The following is a 13,431-nucleotide window of genomic DNA, read 5'->3' as shown; positions in this document are numbered from 1 at the left end:
GTTGCTTAAGTTTTGAATTACTGATTGTAATTGAGAAACCAGTTTTTGCGAATCTTATTTATTGGGTATGATTAGCGATTCTGGAGTGGAGACATGGAAATTCAGTATCTTGCAGTTCTATAAAAGTATACTGTATGCTCTATGGGTTCAAATTTTGCACTGAACCATAGAACAAAAGTTTTGGTGTCTCATTAACCCTATACTTGCTTGAGATATATGCGGGTATCAAAACTATTGGAAGCAGTTCCTGCTGAAAGGTTTAAGACAGTTTTGTCCACAATATCAATGAAAAATGTGATATAATTTCAAACCATTGTCAGCAAAGAAAAGCTGATGAGCTCCAAACAGTTCCTTTTTTTTTAACTGGCTGTGATTTCTAGCGTACCAAATGAACTTGAGAGAACATAGCAACCCTTTGTTCCCTCTACAAGATGATATTGATAATAAAGGTGTCTTAATTTGTTAATTTGGCGTTTGTTTTTATTGTTCTTTCGAAACGAAGATTTAGTTTCTGATAATTTTATAGTGTAATTGAAGGCTGGATGTAGGTTTTAACATCTATTTTCTGGTTCTATTTAGAACATAGAATTGGTTACATTTTTGTTCGAGATTGGTCAGTGGTAGTTTTGGCATTATATTTTAACATTGGTTACATTTTCTTGTTCTTTTATATTTGAGGAAATTTTATTGAAGTAAAATCTGAAGTTTATATTAAGTATTTACCATTGGAAAAGCATCTCATCTTTCTAAACAGGTATGCAAATAAAATGGTAGATTGAAGCAAAAGGTTGGGTCGATGATGTGGGATATCCTCATTCTTTTTTATATGAGATAATGAAGCTAATGCTAGGATTTTGGGAAAATAACTTATGCACCATTCTCTTTGTCCGAGGCTAAGCTTTTGATTTACATGGGGTATTAAGACATCCTAAATGGAAGTAGATGTTTTTCACTTGGATTAAGTGATTATTAAACTTGTTTTAGTTGATCCTCCTCCACGCTTTGGTATTTCTATGGATCCTTGCTTGTTATAAAGATCTCTTGTTTGCCTTTTTGATGAAGAAAATGTTTCTACTTGTTGTTTATGACCCTTGGGATCTAGTTCCCTCTAGAGTTTTAGCATGCTCTAGTGCCCTCTATTTGTGTACAAGACCGTCATTTCCTTGTTCAATTTCGTATATAAGATAGTGTTCTGCAAGAGGTAGTTAGGTTCCCTGTAGAATGCCTCAAATTTGTCGTGTTCATTAGTTGTTTTCTATCAGTAAATTTATCATCAGCAGCTTTTATTCTCCTGTCATCTCCAAGTTCCTCATGTAGTTTTTAGCATTGCATTTCTGGATTCCTTAGTTTGAATTGCAATTTCCTCCTGGTCATCAACTAGTGCTTCTGACCTAGGGTTAAAGTATCTGTCAGCACCTTTTTCATCTGTTTCCTATAATAAAATCTATCTGATAAATCCGAAAAGGTCAGCATGGTTTGGGTAGAACCTGGTTGTGTAAAGCTGTCGTGATTTAAAAAATACTGATTCTGGAGAGTGATTGTATTAAGGCATTAGAGTGGATAAAAAATCCTGGTTCATGCCCAGCCCTGTTTGTGTCTTTAGTGAAGGAACTTTGTGCTAAGGTGGTGGATCGAAATGTAATTGTCAAACATATCCAGAGATGTATTAATTGGAAGGCTGATGAACTTGCAAAGTTGGGAATTGGTTAATAGTTCTATTGTAGTCTATTGTGTTGTTTTGGCTGTCTATAGGAGGTTTGGACCATGTTGTTGGGTGTTTGTTATCGTTGTAGGATCCGTGTATCCTTTGTAATTTTGGCAGTTTGGTAATAAAATTGAGGTACTCCTTTCCTCCTTCCAATGTCCGTTGAGACAACTTACGGTATTTCGACGATTATGAAGGGGGTTTTTAATGAGACCTCCCCTATTTTATTAAAAAAAACTAGTAGAAAATGAGTTTTTGTTTATCTTAAATTCTAAGTTCTAATTTACTTGGTATAAGGTTTTACCTTTTTAGAAGATAAGTTTTCTTAGGAGATAAAAGTTAAGAGAAAGATACCTAGTTAAATTCTACTTTTGTAATTCTCACCCTGTAAAAGCATGCTGGTTTTTCATTTTTCAAGTAAGCAATACGAACAGAACTCAGGTTTTCTCTTCATTCAAATTTCCCTTTCTATCTTCTTGGAATATCTTTTCCATTCTTCTTCGAATATCCACACTGGCAGAATCATACTTCAGCTATTCGAGTCCCTGTGGATTTGATGGCAAGTTAAAGATTGTCCTCTTATCTTATTGTAGGAATCCATTTTTCTTTATTGATTAGCCTTGTATAAATGGTTTGATTTTTTTCCCCCTGCATGCAATATGTTGTATTCAATTTTTCTCTTTTCCTCTTTATTTTAAAGCTCTCTTTTCTTCGTGGTTCAACTTTAATCTTTTCCTATGTTATTTTAATTTTTAATGTAGCAGGGAAAAACTATGGTTTGGACAAATGAGAAGCACAACTCTTATCTTGATTTCTTAGAAGCATCATTTGTTAAGAAGTTGCATTATTCTAAAAGTTTGTGTGGCTGTCACCAACAAATGGGAATGTGGGAACAATGTCCATTCCCACAGCAGCCACCAGAAGGACATCATTCTTCTCATCAGGTCGAACACTTAATCTACTTGTGCCTTCTTCTCGTTAGGGTTATATTTCAATTAACTGCCTTGCTTCAATATTTATCTTCCATTTTCGTTTCAGTTTTCAGTACTACGAGATGGCTATGGCCAGAAGATGAACTATAAGAACCATGACCATTTCTTGGAAAGCACAGCTGAATCTGGTGCTGTCATGGAAAGTCCAATGTTAGGTAAGTTTACGTCTGCAGACAAAAGAAGCATTACATTTCCTGTTCCTAGAGAAACTGTGGTTCCCAATGATGGAATCTACTTGAGAAATAGTGCAAACTTTTCTTGCAAATCAGCGGTAAATTCAGAGCAGAATCCCATCTTTGATTCGTGCAATCACAACCTGGATAGCTACACCGCTGGTAAATCTACTTAAAAGCCTCAATCTGATAGCACATTTTTCTCTTCCCCCCGCCCCCTTCACATCTATTTTGAGTTTCCATATTCCATACTAGTCGTGCATGCTTTTAACTATTGCACTTCCTCATGCGCATGCTTTTAACCATTGCACTTCCTCATGCGCATGCTGTAATTTTCTGGAAATTTCCTAACACAAGCATGTTTTCTTCTCCTAGTATGCTTTTGATGGAGATGTTTCATGGTCATGGAACTTTATGGGTTCTGTTTCTGACTTAATGGTTTGACACCAGTGAAGTCTTGTATGCTTAGGCTATCTTTCTCTCTATTTAGACTTTTCATGATTTGTGAAAGCAACTTGATCTTACATATTTTAAGTCTTGTGAGCTTACCTTTGTCTGCACTGCCTCCAAATTTCACAGTGAATGTACTGTTTGTGTCTGTGCATCTCAATTGCGTTGTTTGTTACTAGAAATGATGGATTTTGAAGGAGGGAGGACCAACAGACGATATTATTTTATTTTTTGGATTAGAATAGACTGGATGAAGTACTTGTTGGGTTGAGAGGCACATGTGGTGTGGAGGGGTGGCCCCACACTTCATCCAAACAGACTCAAATTGCAGAGATGCCATGTGGGGTATTTTTGTTTCAGTAAGATCAGGCTGAAAGGAACGTAATGAAATGATCAGGTTTTGCAGTAATAAGTTGAAAGGAAACTTTTATGAATGGCTTGCTAGAGGAACCCTGCTATATATAACAAGAGCTGGGCAGTTAAAACATCTCGATAATTGTAGTAAGGTTTTGAGCTTATACAAGAAATGACAGGAACATAGTAAATGTTTGGTAAAAGCACCAACTACCTATAGTCTTTTAGACGTTGGGTCATCTGTTTATGGATCCTAAAATGTTTCTGTGAAACAAGTGTTTATATGGGGAAGATGAGTTAAAGTACTAAAAGGGATTTGGAGCTTTATATTTTATCAGTTTTAGCCATAGATCTTTCTTTCTTGCGTATTGTCTGGGGTTTCTGAATGGGTTACTATAAAAAATCATCCAATTGGTTTGTGATTAAGCATCTCTAATTCCTTGTAAGGTAGCCACCTGTTGACTTCCTTTGTATCTGTGAGTTGAGGATTTTCTTGCCATTGGATACTTTTCCTTTGAATGTTCCTTGAGAGGATCATGTTTGTATTATTTCGTTTATACTATTCCTTTGCCATTGGTTGTTCTGTGTTTATTTTAACTGAAGCATTTGGTCTTTTATAGAGGCCTCAGATCAGAATTTTGTGGATGAATACCAAGAAGAAAAGACTGGTTGTATGTCGGGGGCAAAACGCTTGAAGATGTCGACAGTGCTTAATGCTTCAAGTAACTTCCAAGTAATGTTAAACTTTGTGACTTAGATGTGTAAACAAGATTTGAGTTATTCAATGATGTTTCATGTTTTAGAAATCTCACATTTATTATTCATGAAATGCTTGTTCAGGTCGCCCCAGTTGGCAAATTACATACAACGGATGACTCAATGATCAGCTATATGTCTGAAGAAAGGGGGGGGGGAAATTAGTGTCAGATCGTCCAGAAAGCTTGACTGGTTCAAAGTCCGACGTACATTACTTTCTAAGGGAGAGTTAAATTGAAGGACTGATACATGTTTAACCCAACATATGGAGACAGACTGAGCAAGTTTTCCTCTGCTTGCTTGAAGGGCAATTGTGTGCACTCATAAGATCTGACACTGACATCGATTTGAGTAAGAACCCTTTTTTGTCACCCTTTGTTATGGGATATGCGTTAAAAATTTAGAATTGACATTTTCCTAAACTTGTAATGGTTAGTGATGTTAATTCTTGATGCCTAAGCTCTATATGTTTCTCTGAGATGTGAAATGGCTCCATTTGTTTATTTTTTTTGGTAGTGAATGTAAATTCCCAAAGTTTTTTTTAACACACTGTAAATTATAGAAGCAAATGAAATTCCCATGGTGGTATTGCTATATCATTGAGCTATATCAAAGTGTTACTTGTTAGGCATGTCTTGTGTTTATTGGTGAATAATGGAGAATTTTCCTTGTATGAATCGAATATGCATTTTCTTTTGAGGTGTAGGAACGACGACTTGAGCAAACGTGTGTGGATAAAACAATGATAAAATACGAGAGATGAAGTGGGAGCTTTTAGAAGATTCAATGAGTCGGTTAACTAGTCTCTCTCTCTCTCTCTCTCTCTCTCTATATATATATATATATATATATATATATATATATATTCCGTTAGTTTTAGATGTATGGACGTGAGTAAAAAATACGAGAGATGGAGAGTTTAGAAAAGCTTTGTGTATGTGGTGTTTGTAAACAAGTCGAAGTATCGAGTACCCACCAATGGAGTTATGACAGGCAATTTGATATGTATTTGAGATTGAGAAGGCAGATATCGTTGCGATTAGTATATGCATTTGTTATTGTTCTAACTAATCCACTTGAGCTAATAACTGTTTGTCTTGTTGTAACCTTTTAATAAGATAAACAAATAGACTCTTTCCTCATGAAAACAAATACTTGAGCATTTACCTAACATTCTTGGAATTATCTGTTCAAAGTAGGGCTGTAAAATCAGGTAATCGGTTAGGTTTCAGTCGGATCTTGGTAGGTCGGGTAAAATCAGGTACAAGTCAACTCAGGTTGATTTGACACAGATCCAGATCGGGTTCAGGTCGGGTCATTTTCAGTTCGGATCGATGTCAGTTCAGGTCCGAAGCAGATAAAGACCATGTTAATTCAGGTTCGGGTGGACTTCAGTCGAATCTCGTTCAGATCGGGTCACATCATGGACAGATAAAATTCAGTCGGATGTTTACGGATATGGATTGAGTTCAGGTCGGGTCGTTTTTATTTTTTGGATTAATTATTTTGTCATCTTTCGTGATTGATGAATTGCAAGTTGTAATTTTATATGATTTCGAGTAAATTAAGAGAAAAATAAATATTCATGGATCAATTTTGTAAAAAAATATAAATTTAATAACAAAATTGAAGAAATGTAAAATTACAAATAAAACTTAAAATATAAATTAAACAACACACATAGGTAAGGGGCTAAATCGAAATAAATTTAAAATGTGAGGTTTAAATTAATATAAAAAGGACTAAATAAACACATTTAAAAATTATGGGCCAGTTACAAAAATATAAATAAATAACAACTGGAATATGCAAATATAAATTTAAGGACTAAATTGAATACATATAAAAGTGAAAGACTTGAAATTGAAATAAATTAAAAAACAAAAAAGGATTAAATCGAAATAAATGCAAAATGTGAAGAAATAATGAAATAGTAAATTTAATTCATTTAAAAAATTTAAAAAAATAATATATATATATATATATATATATATATATAATATATATATAAACTATATTTATATTATAAATTATATAATTATTGTAAGCTATGTATAAAAATTATGTTTATGTGAATTATATATATAAACTATATATGTATAAACTATAAAAAGTGTATAGTTTATAAACTATAACTTATATTAATATATATATATATATATATTATTCAAAGTGAGTGGTGGAAGAAATATTTTTTTGTGTAAAAGAAATATTTTTTGTGTGAAAAATATTTGATTTTATTTGGAAATTTAGAGGGAAATTGAGAAATTTAGAGGAATATAAAAATTTGGGAAGTTGGCGCCAATGATAGTGTCTAACAAAATATTTTGGGTTAATTAGGCTCATGATCCTCCAACAATCATCATTTTTCCACTTATATTTGATTTTTGATTTCTTTCATTTTAGTCATGGTTTAATTGTAAATATCTTCTTGAATTTTCAATTCAATTCAATTTAATCATATAGACATTCTAATTACTTTTAATTTTCTATATATATATATATATAAACTATATATGTATAAAATATATAGTTTATAAATTATAATTTATATTAATATAGTATATATATATGTATGTGAACTAATATAAGTAATATATATATATATATAAATACTATGCATAAACTATATAAAGTAATAAAGTATATAGTTTATAGAAACCCTAAACCCTAAACTTTATACATTGTATATGTATAGACAGTTGATAATTTATATATAATTTATATATTTATATAAACAATAATTTATATAAATTATATATGTAACATTAACCTATAGTATATAAACAATAGTTAATATATGCAACCTATAGTATATGTATACATGTAAACTATATATGTAACTTATAGTACATGTATGTATAAACTATCTATAGTATATATAAACTATATATAAAGTAAAGTACTTATATAGTTTATAGAAAAATTATGCATAAACTATATAAAGTAATAAAATATATAGTTTATATAAACCCTAAAACCTTAAACCCTAAACAATGTGCATAAATCATAAACCTTAAAATATAAACCCTAAACTATAAGCCCTAAACATTATGCACAAACAATAGTTAATATGTGTAACCTGTAGTATATGTATACATGTAAACTATATATGTAACTTATAGTACATGTATGTATAAACTATGTACACTATATATAAACTATATATATATATAACATATAGTATATGTATATATACAATCTATTTATATGTTATATAAACTATATATGTAATTTATAGTTTATAAACAATAGTTTATATTAGTGTACTATATAGTTTATACTTTATAACCTAAGTATATAATTTATAAACTATAGTTTATATTAATGTTAATTATCTTAACTATAATTTATATTAATATAATATATAGTTTATAAACTATACTATATTAATATTAATTATATTAACTATAGTTTATAAACTATACTATATAATTTATAACATATAGTTTATATTAATATTAATTTTATAGACTATATTTTATATTAATATTAATTACAAATTATAAACTATATTATATTAATATAAGTTAATATTAATATTAATTAAATTAATATTAATTATAATATATAATTATAAATACTTTTTTAATATAAATTATATAAGGCGGTGACGCCAAATAACCAAACCAGAATTATCATTTCCCTCCTATTTTTCTTTTTCTTCTGCTATTAATTGTTTATCTCTCTCCAAACAACCCATCGCTCCAACGATTCATCTCCTCTCCCAAGAAGGAACCTTCTATTTTTCATTGTTTTCTCAGTATTACAGTGAAGAACAAAGAAGATGACAGGCGTATCTAAATCCAATCCACCAAAGCCTAGGAAGAGAGTCGACGCTGTTTCAACCGACGCTCCTACAGCCTCTCTTGTTCACGCCAAAGATGGAAGTGCTTTTTCCAAATGGTAATCTCATTCACCCTCAACCTAGGCTTTTGTTTCGATTTCCTTTATGGGTTTTTGCATCATTTTGAAAATTTGAGTGACAAAGTTGTCTGTATCATGGCTGATTTGCATGGTTGGACTTTAGAAATGCTGAATCTTTATGGTTGCAAGATCAGCGATGTTAGTTTGGGTGCGATTGCAGATAACTGTTTCAGATATCATCGCTGCAGCAGTTCTTTCTGGGAATAGAAACTTTGAAGGTCGTGTTCATCCCCTAACCAGAGCCAACTATCTTGCTTCACCTTCATTGGTCGTTGCCTATGCCCTTGCCGGCACAGTATGTATACGATCATTACCTATATCATCCTTGTTTCTATTCAGTTTAGCAATAACAAAAATATAAAATGCAGCGACTAGTAGTTTTTCTTATTTCATGGATTAGTCGTATTGCGAAATTTTAGGCAATCCAGTTGATACCATTCATACTATGTAGTTCCAAAAATTAGGAGCTGCAGGTTTTCCATTTTGTTACATGGTCTCTAAATATTTCTTGAACCCTACTCAATGTGAAAATTCTATTTATTTAACAATAACAAAGATGTAGATAATCTGCCTTGACAACTCTTGGGAGTTGTTTTTTCCTCTCTTTTTTACCAGAACCCCACTTTTACTAGTTTCATTTGCTTTTGAACTGTTGTCGTCTATGTTTCTGTTTCCACTATATGATAAAAATAAAAGATGATCAAACTTTGATGTAGAATGATTGCTAATTTGATTTGATATGATTCATGGAAGATGATCAAACTGCTAATTATATGTATACATGCTTCAATAGAAGGATGATCGACATGAAAATTGTTTTGCAGGAGAGGGATGCCAAAGATGTTGAGATTCCAAATATCAGATGGGATGCTTTTGTCCTAATGATGAGGTATACATTTGAATGCTCACATGTAAATATATAGTAAAATTGTGTTGGAAAGTCCTCACTTGTTTGTTGTAATGGTATTATGCTGCCAGGTATATATACACTGGATCAGTGACCGTTGAAATCGATCTTGCTCAAGAACTTCTTAGAGCTGCTGATCAGTATCTTCTTGATGATCTTAAGCGCCTTTGCGAATACACCATTGCTCAGGTGTGTATGTTTTACTGTGATATTTCTTCTACTGATCATATTACGGATTTACATGCTTATCTGTTCTAATTATCCGTTTTTTAAAGGATATTTCTGAGGAGAATGTTATGCTGATGTATGAACTAGCCGAGGCCTTCAATGCTACCACACCACGTGAAGCTTGCCTACTCTTCATGTTAGAGTAATTTGAAAGAATAAGTGCCAAACCTTGGTATGTGATTCCCAAAACTGTACTTTGATTGTTGAAAAGTTGATGTTTCTAAGTCGTTTGATGCTGTGAACATGCAGGCGTAGCTGTTTGATTCATCGCATCATTCCAGATTTACAGGATTTCTTCATAAGTTCACTTGTAAAGTTTCATGACCCTATGAAGGAGCACATGTGAACTTTTAATTGATACCTCGCTGTTGATTAGGTTACACCATCAATTTGTGAGGTCTTTTTTTGTGGATAAAACTGGTAGACTCGATGTTATATTTGTTTGTATAGATAGGAATTGGCAGAACAAGAAGAACTCTTTGATATAATTCTAATATGATGAAAGTTTTACATCAAAAATTCATGTCATTTACTTTTTTTTACATTATCACAGTTGATAATATAAAAAGTGGGCATTAAAAGGTGTGTGTTCTCTGTTTTTCATCACTTCTCCAACTATAAATCATCCTTCAAATCTTTCACTTTTCTTCATCTTCAATCTCTTGTTCCTTACAGCTTTCTCTCTTACAAGATAAGCTAAAATCAAAATGAACTTGGGTTAGTCATTTAGTCTCTCAGTTTCATTCACATTGTTGAAGTTAGGTTATGGGTTGTGGGACTTTTCCTTATAGTTCTTACTTTATTTTTCTAATTTAGAGGCTCAAGTTATTTTATATAATATTATTTTTTCTTTATATAAATTAAACTATATAATTTATATAAATTAAACTATATAATTTATATAAATTAAATATATTAATTTTCCTTTGCATTATTAATAATTTTTATCTAATTTATATTTAAATAGTTTTATTAAATAATTTTATATAATAGGTCTATTTATTAATATAATTATCATAATAAATATTTTATTATAACATTTAAAAACTAATCATATTAATATTTTAATTACATCATAAGTTAAAAAACTTATAATTTTATTAAAATCTTATAATTTTGTCCATGGTAATATATAAGTTAGGTAAATATTAGATCAGATCATTAACAAGTCGGATCATTTACAGGTCAGGTTGAAAACAGGTCGGGTTGAAAACAAGTCGGGTAATATCAGTTATTTACCAGGTCAATCTTGGGTTCGGTTCATATCAGTCGGATGCAGTTCGGGTTCGGGTATCATATTTTTGGTTTAATTCGGGTTCAGGTCGGATGCAGGTCGGGCTCATATCCACAATTTCCAGGTCCAAATCAGGTTCAGGTCAACATCAGTTCCGACTAGAGTTTGTTTCGGATCACTACAGTGCAAGTCAAAAACAGTTTTGACTCGAGTCGGTTTCAGTCAGTTTTACATGTCGGTCAGCTTTTTACAGCCCTAGTTCAAAGGTCTAATTATTATACTATATATATGAAAATGTGTCGAACTTAGGCATTATATATATTTCAATATTATTATATTTTTTTTCCAAAAAAGAAACAACAGTTTTAGAAGGAATTGACTTCTACAGTCTACGTACAACATTGACATTTTTGTAGATTTCGGGGAATATCCATACACTCAACTGAGTTTGGGCGTAAATTTTTATTGATATTTTTTAGTAGTTTAATGTGATTATTAGTTATTTCTATTCAAAAAAAATTTAACCTATCGATAATGTTAATATATTTTGTAGATGTAACTGTAGGAACTCAGAACAATATTTTATTTTATCACTAAAATCACTTGAATTCAATTTTTTATATATTTTGAATGCAGCTTAAACAATTATATTTGATAATTACAAACTTGGACCATCATAATTAATGAGATCTAAGTCATTTTTGAATCTTCCATTCCTTATTCAATATATTTAAATTATAATTTAGATTTTAAATTGTTATTTACAATAAGATTTTTAATTAAATCTTTAAATTATTATATCATTTCGATGATGTTATTTTGGCCATCATCCTGGATATGAATAATGAGTTCAAAGATGCATGAATCAAATTCTGAAATAGTGCACTTAGGGTTTGACGTGTTCAGAAGAAATGATTCTATTAAATTTTAATTATTTACATGTCCAATCCAATTTGTTAATGCAGCGTGTGTCTAAAATATAATCCGAGTATTTTAAGTAACATTTAATACAAAAGAAAACTGTAACACTAATGAAAGCAGTTGATTGAGACTATATTGGTAATTTGACGACTGAATTAGAATGTTTTGATGTTTAAAGACAAATTATTAATTTGGATATAGTTTGGGATCTCTAATGTAATTAACTTATGGTTGTTTTTGCATTAGGTGCTGGCAATGTGTATGATAAGAAGCAAGAAATAATATATATACTTAATATTTTTTTCCTTCACAAACAATATAAGTCGATTATTTTTTATTAATTTTATTCAAAATAAGAAATATCTCAAATTATAATGAAGATTTATAATCATAATCATAAATTAAACATATAATTAGGACAATTTCCTATAATCGTTGAAACTAGGGCTATAAATAAGACGAGACAGATTGTGAGATACTCGATATCGACTCGGTCAAAGCTCGATAAATACTCGACTCAAGCTCGACTTTAGTTCTTAACGAGCCAAAATGGGCTACTTGATGCTCGACTCAAAAAGCTCATGAGCAGCTCGACTCAAAAATGGGCTACTTGGATTTTTTTCCAAGAAAATGCAGTATAAGGTTTTCATGTATTTAAGGTTCATGTTCGAGTTTGAGTTAGAGGCTTCAATCGAGTTAAGTTTAAGATATTTTTTTTTCATTTCGAGCCTTTCGAGCTTTTACGAGCTTCAGTTCATGATTTCGAGCTCGAGTCGAGCTTGAAAATTTTAGGCTCGCAACTTTTTGAGTCAAGTCAAGCTCAGCAATACTCGAGCTCGACTCGGCTCATTCACAATCCTGATTGAAACAATCACATAAGTACCATACAATGAAAGATTAAAAATATAACCAAGAAACTCGAACAAAGATATATACAAACAAATCTGATCGCATCGACTAACGAACCACAAAAGGAAATCAAACTATTAAAAGACCACCGAAAAACCACAAATCAGACTCAAACAACGTGAAAAACTATCCACAAACGCAAATCGTGTATCCAAATCCAATACGAGCGTCCAAAGCAAGGAAGATCACAAGATATCAGATAAACGTCAACTTGATCAGTTGTGGAGATGTCAAATCAACCCTTAAAAAAATAAATGAAAAAATAATCAAATAATCGAAAAACATGCCAAAAAACAGATTTATTGAAAAAAAAAAATAAAAGAAAATAGAGATGCATTATAAGAAAAAAAAATGATAATAAAAATAGCGACAGTCAACATTCAACAATAAAATTGACACTGCTGCCGATCAACCAATAAGATATCTAAGTCGATTATTACTTGTTCTTAATTAGCATTAAATAAATAACTAAAGATAGATAACAAATAATTGTAGAGAAAAACAAAAAAACTCATTACCAATATATCATATAACTAACCCATGTATTCATTGAAGATTTAAATTTGATTATTTTTTATTAAAAAAATCAAATTCTGAACACTGAAATAAAATACTTGGTACAAAAAACAGAAAACAAACTTAACCATGAATTATTTTACGAATGTTAATACAATATTAAAATTGTTTCTAATTTAAATCTCTAAATAAGAACTAATTGGATGTCAAATCTAATATTAAAAAATTAAAAGAAAAGAACAATCAAACGATCGATAAAAAAATTAAAATATATAAATAAAACGTGCTATATAAGTAGAGAAATACGTTTCATAAAAGCGGAATTATTGAAAACTAAAATATAAAAAAAGTGAAGAGTT

General features: G+C 30.8%; 1 protein-coding gene across 1 annotated transcript; it reads left to right on the top strand.

Annotated features, from left to right (window-relative positions):
- Window positions 1-2,472: 2,472 nt before the first annotated feature.
- Window positions 2,473-3,046, top strand: LOC120122147 (cold-regulated protein 27-like). The gene is made up of 2 exons (XM_039141376.1): window positions 2,473-2,649; window positions 2,744-3,046. The coding sequence occupies exons 1-2, from the start codon at window positions 2,479-2,481 to the stop codon at window positions 3,044-3,046; spliced, it is 474 nt and encodes a 157-aa protein (XP_038997307.1). The 5' UTR covers window positions 2,473-2,478.
- Window positions 3,047-13,431: the final 10,385 nt, after the last annotated feature.

The sequence above is a fragment of the Hibiscus syriacus genome, unplaced genomic scaffold, assembly GCF_006381635.1.
Source record: "Hibiscus syriacus cultivar Baekdansim isolate YM2019G1 unplaced genomic scaffold, ASM638163v2 tig00110384_pilon, whole genome shotgun sequence".
In the NCBI taxonomy this organism is placed as follows: domain Eukaryota; kingdom Viridiplantae; phylum Streptophyta; class Magnoliopsida; order Malvales; family Malvaceae; genus Hibiscus; species Hibiscus syriacus.
This window is presented reverse-complemented; position numbering and strand designations above follow the sequence as displayed.

Coding starts and splice junctions, on each gene's coding strand:
- LOC120122147 (XM_039141376.1), top strand. CDS start 2,479: ATGGTTTGGACAAATGAGAAGCACAACTCTTATCTTGATTTCTTAGAA. Junction 2,650..2,743: donor GACATCATTCTTCTCATCAG/GTCGAACACTTA, acceptor TTTTCGTTTCAG/TTTTCAGTACTACGAGATGG.